Raw genomic sequence first — 16421 nt, 5'->3', positions numbered from 1 at the left:
CTTATAAGGAGATTATCTCTGTTTAAACAAAATATGTTAGGAAACCATCAGATGGAATGGGGGAATGGGGAAGGCACAAGAATAAAATCCTGAAAGACAGCTATTCTGCTGTCAATAATTTTCTGAGACACTGGACTTGATGTGACCCCCACACCCCAGACCTTGACAAGATTTTGGAAGTTCTGGGCTTGGTTTGGTTTCTTTAAATCAACACGCACATACAAACACAATTTTCTGTCCTGAACTGGGTCTGTCTCCCAACAGGTCTGTGATGAGCCTCTCTTCAGCCTGCGCTTACAAGACAATGGGCGTTTTATTGGCTGTGGCTCCAAGCTGGGCACAGTGACACTATTAGAATTCTCCTCTGGCCTCTGCACCTTGCAACGGAACGAGAAGAACCTGACCTCAGCAGTAAGTATTTCTTGCTTGTGGGAGGCAGATTGTAGCTCAAGGGGGATGCATTTCCCTTCAAGAGCAGAGTGGTGGTAGTGAGCAGGGAAGTGAGCTCAGGTTCTCTCTAGACTTATTCTTCACTTGCAATCCATGTCTAGCTTCAGTTCCAACATAGCTTTTTGCTCATTTTCCCCTCTGCCACAAACATTAGGCCCCCATATAGCTTTATTTATTTATCTTATTTGCATCCCATCTCTGTGCAGGGATTGTGATTGTTATTGTGAGCCTTCAAGTCATTTCTGACTTATGGTGACCCTAAAGCCAACCTATCTTAGGGTTTGTTTGTTTTTGCCTCCCTCTGGAGCTATGAGAGTGTGACTTGCCCAAGGTCACCCAATGGGTTTCTGTAGCCAAGTGGAGATTTGAGCTTTGTTTTCCAGAGTCATAATCCAATGCTCAAACTGCTACATCATGTTGAGATAATTTATTTATCAATATAAAGAGATAAATTCAGGGATACCAAGGATATATGAAATTATCACTTTTTCCCTTAAAGCTCTTTCAGGTTGGTTTATTTGAAAGGTGTAGGGACCATATCATAGGGATACATTCAATAGAGTCAACCCACCAGTGAAATGGACTCCTCTGACTAAACACATTTCTCCCAGTATAGCATGCCATGTTTCCTCTGATCTCCTTCAGGGGGTTGGAAAACCTTCTAAATAGAACTGATGGGCTGAAATGGACAGGAAGGGAAGGAGAAGCCCCACTACATTAGCAAAAATCTACTTGCATGGCATTGGGTGGAATCCATGGCTTAGCAGAAAGTAAGGACTCCTTTCATACTGCACAGTTATAGCAGTTTGATACCACCTTAACTGCTATGGCTGCATCCTGGGAATTCTGACATTTCTGATTTGATGGTGCCTTAGATGTCTCTGTAGCAAAGAAGTCTAAATATCTCACCAACCTATATATCACAGGATTCCATAGAATGGAACCATGGCAGTTGAGGTGGTATGAAAGTTACTGTAATTATGTAGTGTGAAAGGGGAGCCCAGGTCTCTCCTCTCTGGAGTCTGGTTGGGATGTTCAAAAAGAGTGAAACGTAAGTCTACCCCATATGTACACATCAGTCCTTATCTGCACCAGGAATTTAAATGAAGATACAATACAGCTCTTCCTCAGTGTTCTGGCCATTTAGAACCCTGGACTGGGAAGTGTCAACCCCACTATGCATTCTCCTTTTAACTAGATTTTCTGAGAATGTAATGAATGCTGGAGTACTGAAAATGTAGGAAAACATAGAAAGTGGGGATAGGGCCATTGCAGTCTTGTTACCAGCAAGATTTCTCAGATGGGTTGCCTGGTATCTCACCCCAAGGAACAGAGGAAGACATGGATTAGAGGTAATTCACTTTGGCCCTTTTGAACTGTAACCATCCCTGCATCTCAGATGTTTGAGCGAGAGACCAAGCGAGAGAAAATTCTGGAGGCTCGGCACCGTGAAATGCGTCTCAAGGAAAAAACAAAGGCTGAGGGAAAGGAAGATGAAGTCAAAGAAGACATGGAGGAGGAGAAGCCTGAAGAGACGTTGGAACGCGTACAGAAGGAGTTCTTTGAAGTGATTGAAGGAGAACTGAGGCGCAGAGAGAGAGCACGGACCAAGTTGAAATCTATTGCAGGCCAGGTAACAGTAACATTGAGAAGGAAGGGTCTGGGGTAAGGGAGATTCAATTCTAGGCATGATCTCCTGGATGGAAGAAACAATGATGTTCAGTACAACAAAAGATATGGGAGGTGGAGTTATCTCAAAACATCAGCCAGGTATTATTTAAATAAATGTAATTGGTCCAATCAAGGTTGGAAGAAGGAAAAGAGAGTTGCCCAAGACACTATGTTGTATTTTGCTACAGGGTCACTACACATTTCTCTGAAACAAAACTTCTTAGACTATTTGATGTGGGGGACTGGCAGGTGTTTTTCCCAATGTACCAGGGGTTGTCACCACATTTATGCCTATTCACTACAATTGTTTTTTCTTTCCTGGGAACTTGCTGTGGACATTGGCTCATGGACCAGCACTGGTCAACAGGTGACCACTTTGAATCACTCTTAAATCTGCAGTGAATGGACATAACATTTGCTCAGTAACATTCTAGTGGCAGTTTTTCTACTCAGTGTAATAAGCCCTTGATAGCAGAGGAGTAACCTAACTATGCTTAGGGTTGCAAACCACAGAGTCATTTTTGTAGCATTCATTTGGGAGGTTAAATAGTAGATGGATTATTCAATCATTAAAAACAGTTATGTTTTGCTTAGGGTGGCAACCAAAGAAGTGTACTCACATCTATAATATCTCAGATGTTAATATGAAATGATATTCCAAATGTTAATATTGTCACCAAAATGTAGACATTATTTGTACAGCAATATTAAAACAATCAGGAGATTCCAAAGCTAGGAAAACAGCTGACATAAAACCAAAGAGAGAATAGAAGACAAACCAATGCCAGACCAAAAAATCTCAACAACACCAGTTAACACAATTGAAACCATGAACATCTCAAAAGCTTAGGAGAACGAGCCGCAAAAGCAGCAATGATTGCCTTAAGGAAACATAATTTGGTTGGGAATTCTGCCATCATTGTGGGGGAAAGGCAACCAAAAAAAGAGAAGGCCATAACTCTGTTAGCTCTCTGCCTGATGTAAAAAGGTAAAAACCTGGAGAAGGATTTCTGAGGATGATTTGCTCTTTGGAGCAAGTTGATGTGACAGGAAAAAGTTCTGTTCCAGGCCTACTTAGGACCACTTCATACATTTGAAACAAGCACCAAAACATATCATAGAGCAGATGGGGTGGGTTGGGTTGGAAATGTTAACATTTGTGGATTACAGCTCCAGGTATTTCCCTAACAGCATGGCCACTCAAAACAATAGCAGCAGCATTGCCAAGCGCTGCCTCAGAATATGGAACTTATTGATTTCTTTCACACAAGCATAATTTGTCCTCATGTATTTATTTATTTTGGGTTGGTTGATTAGTTTTTAAGTGTTTGTGCCTTGCCTTTAAAAAAAATCTCCCCCCATGGCTTTGATGCCATAAAAACAAGACAACGGTTAAAACACAATGAAACAAATAAAAAAACAACAGAAATGGAGCACATTTTCCTACAGAGGGAATTCCTAAATCTGAAGTAGAATCTGATGTTTTAATCAGACTGTAGTTTTCATCATAACTCATTCTGTGATGTAGGTTTATGAGAGCTGCAATCCAGCAAGCCCTGCAGGGCAACAGGTTGCCCAACCCTGATATAGGCAAAGGCTGTCCTTAAATTGTCAGATTGTTTAGGGGTTAAATATCAATATTTGTATGTTATGGACAGAGGTGGGGATTTGGACTACAACTCCCAGAATGCCATGGTCATTTTTTCTCCATCAGTGTGCTATGAATATTCTAATAAGTCTTTCAGGTCACCCCATTCATTACAATGACCTTCATTTTTCAGGACCAAACTGAAGAAGGTGAGGATGAATTAATTCTCCCAAAGGTCAGTATTCCTCTCCCATTCCCAAATATTCTTTCATTTGCAGAGTATCCAAGTAATGACCTTCCTGATATCTTGGATGCTCAAAACAGCCATTGCCTTGTTTTAGAGGATATGTCCATAATCCTTTTGTTAATGGAGTTCATCCTGTGAGCACTTTCCCTGCTGAATTGGCCAAGCAAACTGTATCAATTATTTCTCCTAAAACAGCTGTGCTGGTTTCAAGAAAAATGCCATAATCCATTTTAGGACAATATGTTTATTAGGCAAATCAAAAGGGCAATGCTTTTGAAATCTCCCAATCAATTTGGCAAGGTGTTAGAAAAGCAGGTAGAGGGGTGTGTGTGTGTGTGTGGTGTGTGTGCATGAGTGTGCATGCAGAGAGGACTGACTTCATACCAGTCCTGTTCTCTAACAGTGTGACCTGAGATGGAATGAGACAAAGGAGTCTGCAGGCACTGAAAGGACATTCTAGACCGTAGTGTCCAGCCAGTACCAGTTTTAGGTTTCACCAAGAGTAATCCCTAGGAAGAATGAAAAGAAGCAAGGCAGACAGGTTCAATCCTCCATTCATAAAATACAAAAACATAAAACACAACTTTCAAAAATCTAAAATAAGAGCAACTTGTAATATTCACCAAACCACTTTATACCTAAGGCTTTAATATCACTATGTACTACATCTCAAGAAGTGGGTTTATATCCAAAAACTCATGTTAAAATAAAAACCAGTTAATCTTAAAGGTTCTTCCACATTCCTTTTTTCTTCCCCTACCTTCTCTTTATTTATCATTCAGTACATAAATACAAAATAGTAGATCTAGGTATTTGCCCCCAAATATTAGGTGTATATCTCGGTCATTTTCCCATGTATTCCATTGTACTGTAACTGAAAGTGATATAAACATATAGAAAAGATTGCTATTTGCCATCAAGTGAACTTCAGCTTATGGGAACCCTGTGAATGAGAGACCTCTAAGAACCCTAGTCATCAATTCCCCTCCTCATGTCTTGGATCTGTGGCTTTCTTCGTTGAATCAATCCACCTGTAATATGAACGTCCCTTTTTCTTATTAGCTTCCTTCCACTTTATCAAGCATTAATACTTTTCCCAGTGAATCATGTTGTCTCATATGTCCAAAGTATAACAGCCTCAGTTTAATCATTTCTAGAGAGAGTCCGGGCTTAAATTGCTTTGACCCATTTATTTGTCTTCTTGACAATCCATGGCACCTACAGAACTTCATTTCTATGTAGTCCCAGCATAGCCGCCTTTCCAAGTCTCTTAAGTCTTCTGACTACAGTCTCATTTTGATTAATAACTGAGCCAAGGTATGCAAATTGTTTAACTGTTTGGATGCCCTCCTCATCCACTTTCAAGTTGTATAAATAATCTATGATCATTATTTTTATTTTCTTAATATTTAGTTACTGCTTTTGCAGCTGAAGGGATATTGATCACCACTGTGTGTCCCATTCATCAGGCAAAGTTAACAGACAAGCAAATGGCTGTTTCCTAGTTCTTTCCCACTTTCTGCTCCCCATTGTCCCAGGGTCAAAGGGCATTTACAAAATCATTTGTGAATGGATAGGGACCGTTCATGAAAACTTGTTACCATACAAGTGTGACCAAGTTAGGAGAAAAATGGCCCCTAGTTACCTAAAATAAAGGGATGGAATTGGTGGATCCATGTGGGGTGCATGGCTGCAGCTATGTTGAAGATATACAGTATATGTAGTGCCTGGCCATATCTACTCTTAGCATTTTCTTATTGCTGATTTTGCCATACCACGTTGTACAGTCAAATTACTGCTTAATGCTAAAGTTTAATCTTCTTATTCAGTAAATCAAATGGTAGTGTTCTGGGACTACCATATTGCATAAGATTATAGGTATCCTTTGCACTATAGCTATCGATATGCATGTTAGTTTCTACACACTGGAGAAGAGGTTAAACAAAAATCATTCTTTTATTGATTCTAGTCCTTTGCATGTGGTCAATGTATGTTTGCTTCTTAACATGGAAAACTCAAACAATGCAAACTCTGTAGTCTGAAGTGCTGTGGTCCAGGAAAGGTTTATAAAATGAACCTCCAGCTTAACAGACATTTTAGCATCTTGGGACTTGTTGTAAGGACTGATTTTGACAAAGGTTCATTGCTAGGGAGAACTTGAAAAATAAATAATTCTACTTTTACTGCAGGAGGAGGAGAAGGAAGAGGAAAAAGAGGAAGAGGAGTGATTGCTAAAGTTGCTACGTGGAATTTACTTTTGGACTTTATCCTCTGTTTTTGTTTTTATTTTTTTAAACAAAAAACAACATCAATAAATGCAGGAACATTTTCATTCCTTTTTTCTCCACTGTGTCTTAATCAAAACCAGTGTCCAGCTGAGCATCTGAGTGTCTTTACCTTGGAAACTCACAAAAACTCTCTTTGATAGAGGGATAAAAATAACATTCGGAATAGCTGTGATGGTTGAATTACAACTCTGGAGAGAAAGCAACCAGAGGAATTTCAGCATACACTTTTGTTAAATATTACATACAGAACCAAACCCATAAATACAACTTGAGGGGGAGTCCACACTTTCCTGGGCAGCTCTTACTACAAAGGGCAGGGGGATATTTTTGTTGCTGTATGTCTAACATCATGTTTAGTTAGGCCCACTCACAGATTTGTTGTTCTTTTTCAGGGATATCTTTTCTTTCCTGTGTAGTAATGTTCCTATGCACTGTATACGAGCCAATTACAACTTCTCACTGAGTGCTTCCAAAGTGACAGGAGAAAAAGGCACAAATGGCTGAATAGTAGTACATCCAGAAGCAGATAGCACCCACAACCATTCAACCAGAAGTGAATGCTCATTGTCACAGCCATGCCAATATAGTTAGTGTATATTATTGTAGACTAACAGCACTGCCAGTCACTGCTGATTGAATTATTAATAGGGTGATCATTTTACAGCTCATGAAAAACACTTTCTCCTGAAGGTAGGAACAGAGGGGGAGTAACCAAGAGGACTCGCCTAAGCTTTGCAGTCATCTTTCTCCCTAGTACCTACACCAACTGTATACAACTGACCTAATTGCAAGACACAGTTGAAACAACAGCCACTACTCGTATTTATTGTTATTTAGTTTTTAAATATTAGTCCTGCCTACGGTAAAATGGGTTTTATGCATACCATTTTATACTGTAGGAGATATTCCACAGAGACTGAAATCTTCATGTTACTAAATCTCAAGACAGGATTTTCTTATACCTCCCTGCACTATTGCATTACTCCAAATTAAAGCTGTATGTGCTCACTGACATCAACATAATCTTGATGCCAGCTGTTAAGGAATTAGCATGTCATTGAGCCCTCTGTCTTTCATAGCAGTTGCTTCTCTTGTAAGGTCTCTTCTGACAAATCATTGTTATTAATAAAGCACCTAAATCTTTAGGTGCTGCTTCTGTGTGTATGTGCCTTCAAATCACCTGTTGACTTATAGCTACCCCATCAATTTCATAGGGTTTTCTGAGGCAAGTTAAAATCAGGCCCTATCTGCATTGGGCAAATAAAATAGCCTCCCCTCGTTCTCTCAACGTGGAGTCCAGACAGCACATGCCCCAAACCCCAAGTCTGGTATGAACAGTCTGGACAATGTCTGACCTGTTAAGCACCTAACCATGTGTGGGGGTGGTGTTCCTTCGATGTATTTCTGACTTATGGTGACCCCAAGGTGTACCTATCCTGGGGTTTTGTTGGCAAGATTTGTTTGGAGGAGGTTTGCCATTGCCTTCCTCTGAGGCTGAGAGCATGTGACCTGCCCAAATAGGTTTTATGGCCAAGAGGGAACTGGACCCTAGTCATCAGAGTCATAGTTCAATGCTCAAACTGCTGCACCACACTGGCTCATACCCCTTTTAAAAACTCCCTGTCTGCTCTGGGTCTTCCCAGAAGAGCTGGAGGCCTCTGTTCTGATGCTGCATGCTGTTTGCAAATGTGTCCTGCTGTGCAGCCCAGTGCCGCAATCACAGCAAATAATTCACTCTGAGGTCACAATGAAGCCAGATGCCTCGTTCTGACCTCAAAAGGGTCAGCAGCAGCAGCCACACAAGGGAGCACAGTGAGGCACACATATGAACAACCTCCAGACATCAGAATGGAGGGGCAAAGGTAATGGGGGGGGGGGGGAGCTTGCGGCAGCTCTTTGACTAGAATACTCCAGATTGCTCCTGGGGTATTCTGGCCCATGCAGACAGAACCTCAGAGATGGTTTTGCCTGTCCCTTCCTTTGAAATATAGCTTACAGCATCTGGTATTCATTGGAAGGCTCTCATCCAAGTACTAACCGGGGCTGACCCTTCTTAGCTTCCAAGATGAGACAGAATCTAGTGCCTTTATGTTATTTAGACTCACTTTAGATGCTGTACAGTGACTTAAAAACAACACAGCCCCTTAGAATCTAGCAATGCATGTGAAAATTGATGGGGAGAAAAATAGGAAATCTTCAGAGCTTGGCATGTTCATACTGAATTTTTAAAGAAATGATAAAGAAATGATAATCCTGGTTTTTAAACTTCTCTTTAAAACTATCGTTTTTCTGCTAACTTTTTCTCATAACTTGCCCCTGTAGCAAGTTAGGATTAAGCATAAGCCTGTTTTGCAGAGCAGAACCTTCTTCAAGATCTCATAAATCTGCTGGTAGTACTGTCTGTAACGACAACACTGCTTCACCTTATGGCAGTCCTATGGGGTTTTCTAATCCCACCGCTGCCACCAATTTATGTAACGAACCCCCTTTCTTAAGTGGCAGGCGCTTGGGACTTTTATTCTCCCACAACATTCTCCTTTTGACTTTGTAAGGATGGTTTTCCTTTAACTTGGAGGCCTTCTCCTCATCTGATTTTAACAAAGGTTTTAAACTTTTAGGAGACTTTCTTTTCTGGCTAAATTCTTTTTTCTTTTTAGCTCCTATGATCACAGCCAATTTTTCATCAGGCTCATTAGACCTATTAATCTTATTGTCTATGACTGCTACTTTTTCCTCTTTATTTATTATTTCTACTTGTTCTTGTAAGGCTTTTTCTTCTTGTGTAATCTCTACTTTTTCTTTTTGTCTGTGACTCTTAGGCAGGTTACAGACCGCCAAAAAATACGTATTCCATATGTATTAGGGTTAAGAAGGGGCGGTGCTTCCGCACCCCCCTAACCCTAGTACATATGGAATAAGTACAAAATGGCAGCGCCCTGTTCATACGGGTGCCGCCATCTTTACGTCTTGAACGCATAGCGTCCAGACGTGTCGCGGCGCCCATGACGTCGCAAATGCGCCAGCGGCGCCTCGCGACGTCATAGAGGCGCCGCAAGAAGGAGCTCCATTTTGAAGCTCCTTTTTTGCTCCGCGCGGGAGCCGCGCGGTGTGGCTGCTACGGCTCCCTCACGGAGCAAGCGGCAGTGGCGGCAGACCGCCGCAAAGCGGCGGTCTGTAACCCGCGTTAGTTTTTATATCGAAAAGCTCAATTTGGAGAGTATTGTATTTTGCTTTTATGTGGTAAAACAAGGTTTTCCATCCTTTTGTTTGTGTATTGGCTTTATGGTAATTTTCCACAAGAGTTTGAACTTCTCTGTCTTTAGAGTTTAGCCTATTTTCCAGTCTGGCAATCTCTGTGTACAGATCTTCAGTTTTTAACTTTATGTTAACAAGTTCACTCTGATCTTTATTGACTTTTTGATGCAGAATCTGATTTTCTTGTTTTAAATCATATAGTTGTTCTTGTAACTTTTTATTTTCTTGTACTAAAGCCTCTTTTTCTCTCTCTTTTTGACGAAATCTCTCATTTGTTTTATCCAGCAAACCCTGTAGTCTGGTAATATCTTCTCCATATTTATGTAGGTTTTCATTAGCACGTTTTGAGGAATGTTTCATATCAGAAATGATATATTCTAACTCTGAAACAATCTTTTCTTTAATGTCCAAACTTGTTTTTAGAGTAACAATCTCCTCTGTTTTTCCTTCTAACAGACCTTGTAACTTCTGGTTTTTGGATTCCAGATTAGCTATTTGTTCTTTAAGTGTATTAATAATTTTATCCTGGTTTTTAAACTTCTCTTTAAAACTATCCAGTTTTTCTGCTAACTTTTTCTCATATTTGTCTTCTAATACATCTTTGTTATGCTTTAGTTCTCTCAACTATTTTTGAAGCTCCATCTCTCTTTGCTGTGCCTCATATTCTTTTCTTCTTGTTTCCCTCTCATGTTGCCATTCTTTTTCTTTCATTTCTCTCAAATATTTCAGTTCTCTTAACTCTCCTTCATATTCTTTTTCTTTTAATTCTTTTCTGTGTTTCAGTTCTTTTAATTCAAGCCTAATCAAATCACACTCCTTGTCTGATATCCCCATATCATCACAAGCTTTTTCAAAACTGGCAATATATAATTCAGGTCTAACTCCTATGTCATATTTAGGGGAAAAATTATATCATATAGAGGGAACTCATTAATGTTATTTTTGACAATATGAATAACTCTAGATTTTAAACTGAACATTAAGTGCCATGTCTTCATCTTTATGTCATTTATTTCTCTCACATGAGCCATCTCATTCTCCAGTTTTTTCATTTTTAGATCATGCATTTCTCTGTTATAAGTATTTTCTTTTTCTTTTTCAATTTCTTTTTTCTCCACCATTTCTGTCATTGTTGGAGGTTTGACTTTGTTAGGAGGCATGTTCTAAGTATTTCCCTACAAATACCTAAAACTTTTACCTCAGGAAATACTCAAATGTGACTGTGTTTCCACTTAATAACACAGTTAGGTCAGTGATTCCTTACTTTACCACTGACTTTTACCTCAGGAATCACTTTTCTCTGTCAACTAGTCTCTTATAATTACCCAGTATATTTACCTCAAAGACTAGCCTTATCTAGGGTTGTCAATTTTCAAGTGATCTCCTACAAACTACCCTTTTTGTTTTACCTCAGAGATCACTCCTCTGAATCGAACGCCTAGATTTTAAACTGTAGGTTTCTCTTTCTTTCAGTTTAAACCTACTATTGGGTATCTGGTATTTCGACTCAGACCCCTTAACTTCAGCACACTTCTGGCCACCTGATTTGTCAAATCCAAGCACTCTAAAACTGCAACTTTCTTTCCCCCCCCCCCAATCCCCTACAATTTACCTCAGCAAATTACCCCAGGGACTAGTATTACTTTTCTTATCTAGCCTAGTCAGTCTATAGGTAATCTCTTACACAGTACCCTTGACTATTACCTCAGAGATTCCCGTCACTGACTTATGCCTCCTTATTTGAACTGTTGAACTTTTTACTTTTCAAGTTCAAATCAGATCTCGGGTTTCTGGTAACTCGAACTCAGAACCCATTAACACCAATTGTCTCCAGCACACTTTTCCTCAAATTTCCAGCCACTGGATTTTACGTATCCCGACACTGCTCACCAAATACGTAACGACAACACTCCTTCACCTTATGGAAGTCCTATGGGGTTTTCTAATCCCACCGCTGCCACCAATTTATGTAACAAACCCCCTTTCTTAAGTGGCAGGCGCTTGGGAATTTTATTCTCCCACCTCTGCCACCAATTTATGTAACGGCACTTTATGTTCTATCACCAAATACAATTGATGACAGCACCCTGTTTAATAATAATAATAATAATAATAATAATAATAGGTTTTATTTATATACCGCCCAATCACTGGGAATCCGAGCGGTTTACAACAGAGGGGATAATAGACGGTTCCCTGCCCTCAGGCTTACAATCTAAAAAGACATGACACAAAAGGATAAGGGAATGGTGAGGGGGGAGGGGATCAGGTCCAGCATTCTTCTCTCCCTCTGAGGCCTGGACCAAGGCAGATGGACTGGAGGGAGGACTCTTCTTCTTCAGGCTAGCCCTGGTGGAACTGGGCCAGCCAATTCTCTCCCTCACAGGCTGAAAGATGACAGTTATGGAGGGAGGGCACTCTGTCTTCAGGCTAGCTTCTGATGATGCTGAGCCGGCCTGTTCTCTCCCTCACTGGCCAAAAGATGACAGTTATGGAGGGAGGAGCCTCTATCTTCAGGCTAGCCCTGATGGAGCTGGGCCAGCCTGTTCTCTCCCTCACCGGCCGAAAGATGACAGTTATGGAGGGAGGGGCCTCTATCTTCAGGCTAGCTTCTGATGACGCTGGGCCAGCCTGTTCTCTCCCTCACCGGCCGAAAGATGACAGTTATGGAGGGAGGGGCCACTATCTTCAGGCTAGCCCCTGATGACGCTGGGCCAGCCTGTTCTCTCCCTCATCGGCCGAAAGATGACAGTTATGGAGGGAGGGGCCTCTATCTTCAGGCTAGCTTCTGATGATGCTGGGCCAGCCTGTTCTCTCCCTCACCGGCCGAAAGATGACAGTTATGGAGGGAGGGGCCACTATCTTCAGGCTAGCCCCTGATGACGCTGGACAGCCTGTTCTCTCCCTCACTGGCCGAAAGATGACAGTTATGGAGGGAGGGCGCTCTATCTTCAGGCTAGCCCTGATGGAGCTAGGCCAGCCTGTTCTTTCCCTCACCGGCCAAAAGATGACAGTTATGGAGGGAGGGCGATCTCTTTTCAGGCGAGCCCCTGATGACGCTGAGGCGGCCTGTTCTCTCCCTCACTGGCCAAAAGATGACAGTTATGGAGGGAGGAGCCTCTATCTTCAGGCTAGCCCTGATGGAGCTGGGCCAGCCTGTTCTCTCCCTCACCGGCCGAAAGATGACAATTATGGAGGGAGGGGCCTCTATCTTCAGGCTAGCCCCTGATGACGCTGGGCCAGCCTGTTCTTTCCCTCATCGGCCGAAAGATGACAGTTATGGAGAGAGGGGCCTCTATCTTCAGGCTAGCTTCTGATGACGCTGGGCCAGCCTGTTCTCTCCCTCACCGGCCGAAAGATGACAGTTATGGAGGGAGGGGCCTCTATCTTCAGGCTAGCCCCTGATGACGCTGGGCCAGCCTGTTCTTTCCCTCACCGGCCGAGAGATGACAGTTATGGAGGGAGGGGCCTCTATCTTCAGGCTAGCCCCTGATGACGCTGGGCAGCCTGTTCTCTCCCTCATCGGCCGAAAGATGACAGTTATGGAGGGAGGGGCTTCTATCTTCAGGCTAGCTTCTGATGATGCTGGGCCAGCCTGTTCTCTCCCTCACCGGCCGAAAGATGACAGTCATGGAGGGAGGGGCCTCTATCTTCAGGCTAGCCCCTGATGATGCTGGGCCAGCCTGTTCTCTTCCTCACCGGCCGAAAGATGACAGTTATGAAGGGAGTGCGCTCTATTTTCAGGCTAGCCCCTGTTTAAAACTCAGGTTCACAGTATCATATAATATAGTAGCATGGATAGAATATATATGGCAGACAAGCCTTTAGATAAATCAAAATATGAACTTTATTGAACAAAGGGTTTGAACAGATACTACTTGAACTAAATTGTGTTAAACAGCTGTTAGTTCAGGCACATGTAATTTCGTTACATTTGTATTCTTTACTTTATTACTGTTATTCCTCTTTCCCCAAATATTCTCCAGCCACCTCAGGACTTCCCTGACCCTCTTTAGGCACTTCTTTTTACTAACTCAGCCAGCAAGGCTATAATATCTCTCAAGAAATAATGTAACCAAAACCCCTCTTTTAGAGTCTGGCTACACTGAGTCTCTCTTTTCTAGTCTCCCAAAAACTAATATGGTCCCTCTCTGGACAAAGCAGTTCCCTAACTGACTATTCCCTCAGGAACGTCTGGAACACAGTCCTCTCTTGGACTTGACTGTTCCCTCAACATTAAACCCTAACTGAATTTCTAAACTGTCCCAGTTCCAACTGACTCCCAACTGTCAGCTTGGAATTTTTAAAAGTCCCAACCCACATTCTATTGGCTGGTCCTCTGCTGCCTTCTGATTGGCTGGTTTTTGAGTCAGTTCGTCACACTGCCTTGCCAGCAGAAGAGCCTAAAAAGGGGTGGAGAAGACAGCTTTGCCCAGTCTGATACCCTGCTGCCAATATTGGTTATAAAATGAGGACCGATTTAAGGAGACATTCTTCATACCTTCTTATCAGGATGCAAAACATGTTTAATTGGAAAGGAATTCACTGGTTTTGAAGAAAGCATAGATAAATGGATTAAAAATTCTGTTTTGAACTGTACTCTGAAAAGGGTAAAATGCGTCATGGCTATCTTGGATGGGCAAGAAACTTTAACTTCCAGAAAGCTTATGCTCTGCATGGAAGAATGTTGCTTGGCATTGGACAAAATAAGCAAGTTAGGTAGTGCAATAGTTTTAGGGATCTATCGGAGAAGGACATTACTTTCTCCTATATTTCAGTTGCATTACATCATTCGGACTGGCCATGTGTATAAATTTCACTGGGGACGATCCTTAGCTTTGCTGAAGTATTTATGGATGTCAAGATGAACTGAATGGAAGCCAGGAAAAGCTCAGTCTTGGTCAGTCAACTGCTCCAGTGATGTGTAGACACAGCAAGAAATAATAGTATGCAGACTGCTACTAAGGCAAGGTCTGGAGTGGCTGGCACTCAGCCTTATCTGTGCAGAAGAGCTTCTGCATCCAAAACAAAGTAAATCTTGGAAGGTTCAAGAGAGGGAAGCATCCATAGGGACTCTGTTCCTTTAGGTGAAGGGGTGTGCATAATGTAGCCGATGAACCACATGCAGTCAGTTCTGTGTACATCCCCCCATTTAAAAACAATTTATCCCAAAATTGTCCAGTTGCATCCTCAGAAGCCACTAGAGGGCATGACTGGCCATCCCAGATCATTTTTTACAGGGAGGGACAGACCCAGATTAGGTCAGAGTGACACACTTTTTTGAGAACCAGAAATCAAGTAGACCTTGGAAGTTCAACTGGGTTAAGTAGGCGTTGCTGTTCCACTGGAAGTTTGTTTCTCAGCTTGTTGCATTTATGTTGCACCTTTCTAGAAAGAGCTCAAGGAGGCATGTGTGTGATTCTCTGTTTTTATTCTCTCAACCATCCTGTGGAGGAGGCCAAGATGAAAGATAATGAGGTTTATCACACGGGGTTTTTTGCAGCTGAGATCCGAGGTGACTCCTGGTTCAGCTATGCGAATTCACGTCGTAATGTGAATGTTTTATCACACCTGGTTGCCCTTCCATTGCTCTTCCGAATCAAGGGGAAATTGAATCCAAAGCAAGGCATGTGATGTGGATTCACGCAAAGCGGAGTGAATGCACATTGCATTACCACACCGGTGCATACCATGTGGATTCAACAATTCGAATTGGGACACTTGCACATGCTCAGTGGGGCTCTGGATGCTGTCCTCTTTCCCTACCCCCTCCTTAGCTGTCATCCATCATCGGGCTGAAGGAGCAATCAGGGATGGTGGGATAGGTCGCAGGGGGTCACTGGAGTCAGGATCAGGCTCAAAGAGCAGTCAGGGGGTGATGGGATAGGTCGCAGGGCATCACTGGGGCCAGGATCGAGCTCAAGGAGCAGTCTGGGGGTGATGGGATAGGTCGCAGGGCGTCACTGGGGCCAGGATCGAGCTCAAGGAGCACTCAGGTGGTGATGGGATAGGTCGCAGGGCGTCACTGGGGCCAGGATCGAGCTCGAGGACCAGTCTGGGGGTGATGGGATAGGTCGCAGGGGGTCACTGGAGCCAGGATCAGGCTCAAGGAGCAGTCAGGGGGTGATGTGATACGTCGCAGGGGGTCACTGGGGCCAGGATCGGGCTCAAGGAGCAGTCGGAGTAATGGGGGAGGTCGCAGGGGGTCACTGGAGCCAGGATCGGGTTCAAGGAGCAGTCAGGGGGTGATGTGATAGGTCACAGGGGGTCACTGGGGCCAGGATCGGGCTCAAGGAGCAGTCGGAGTGATGGTGGGATAGGTCGCAGGGGGTCACTGGGGCCAGGACTGGGCTCAAGGAGCAGGCAGGGGATGATGGGATAGGTCACAGGGCATCACTGGAGCCAGGATTGGGCTCAAGGAGCAGGCAGGGGATGATGGGATAGGTCACAGCATGGCAGAGATGAGGAGGGGATGCAGGAGCAGTCAGGGGATGATGGGATGATTGGCAGGGTGGCAGAGAGGACAAGATGGCATGAAGAAGGAGGAGGGGGATAAAGGAGCAGGACGCAGGGGGCCAAGGGGGGCAACATCGGAGTGATCTTCCACACCAGAACAATTCGAAGTGAAATCGAAGTGAGCTTGAAAGCAAATTCTGTGAATTCACTTTGTTTCCGATTTCACCAAAACGAGGGGTCACTTTGGAATCACTGCTGAAGCGCCACGGAAGGAATGCCCATAGAAAGAAATCGTGTCTAATAACACATTCATGTTATGACGTGAATCTGCATCGTTGGACCCGCAGTCACCCCAGATCTGAGCTGTAAAACCTCCAAAAAGCTCTGTGTGATAAACACCAATGACTGGCCCAAGCCCCAATTTCATGACTGAATGAGGATTTATTTGAACTGACAAAACCAGTAG

At 43.0% G+C, this 16421-nt stretch overlaps 1 protein-coding gene across 2 annotated transcripts in view; it reads left to right on the top strand.

The window, feature by feature from the left end:
• The window catches only part of LOC149322343 (dynein axonemal intermediate chain 2-like), a 28307-nt gene extending 22019 nt beyond the window's left edge, over positions 1-6288 (top strand). For both annotated transcript variants that reach the window (XM_089540009.1, XM_089540003.1), the window contains exons 11-14: positions 265-411; positions 1850-2083; positions 3903-3944; positions 6146-6288. In XM_089540009.1, the coding sequence (XP_089396135.1) occupies positions 265-411; positions 1850-2083; positions 3903-3944; positions 6146-6184 (462 nt within the window). In that variant the 3' untranslated portion in view covers positions 6185-6288. The remainder of the gene's footprint in view (positions 1-264; positions 412-1849; positions 2084-3902; positions 3945-6145) is intronic.
• Positions 6289-16421: the final 10133 nt, after the last annotated feature.

The sequence above is a fragment of the Sceloporus occidentalis genome, unplaced genomic scaffold (assembly GCF_023333645.1).
Source record: "Sceloporus occidentalis isolate IW3139 unplaced genomic scaffold, rSceOcc1.0.p SCAF_1, whole genome shotgun sequence".
Taxonomy (NCBI): domain Eukaryota; kingdom Metazoa; phylum Chordata; class Lepidosauria; order Squamata; family Phrynosomatidae; genus Sceloporus; species Sceloporus occidentalis.
This window is presented reverse-complemented; position numbering and strand designations above follow the sequence as displayed.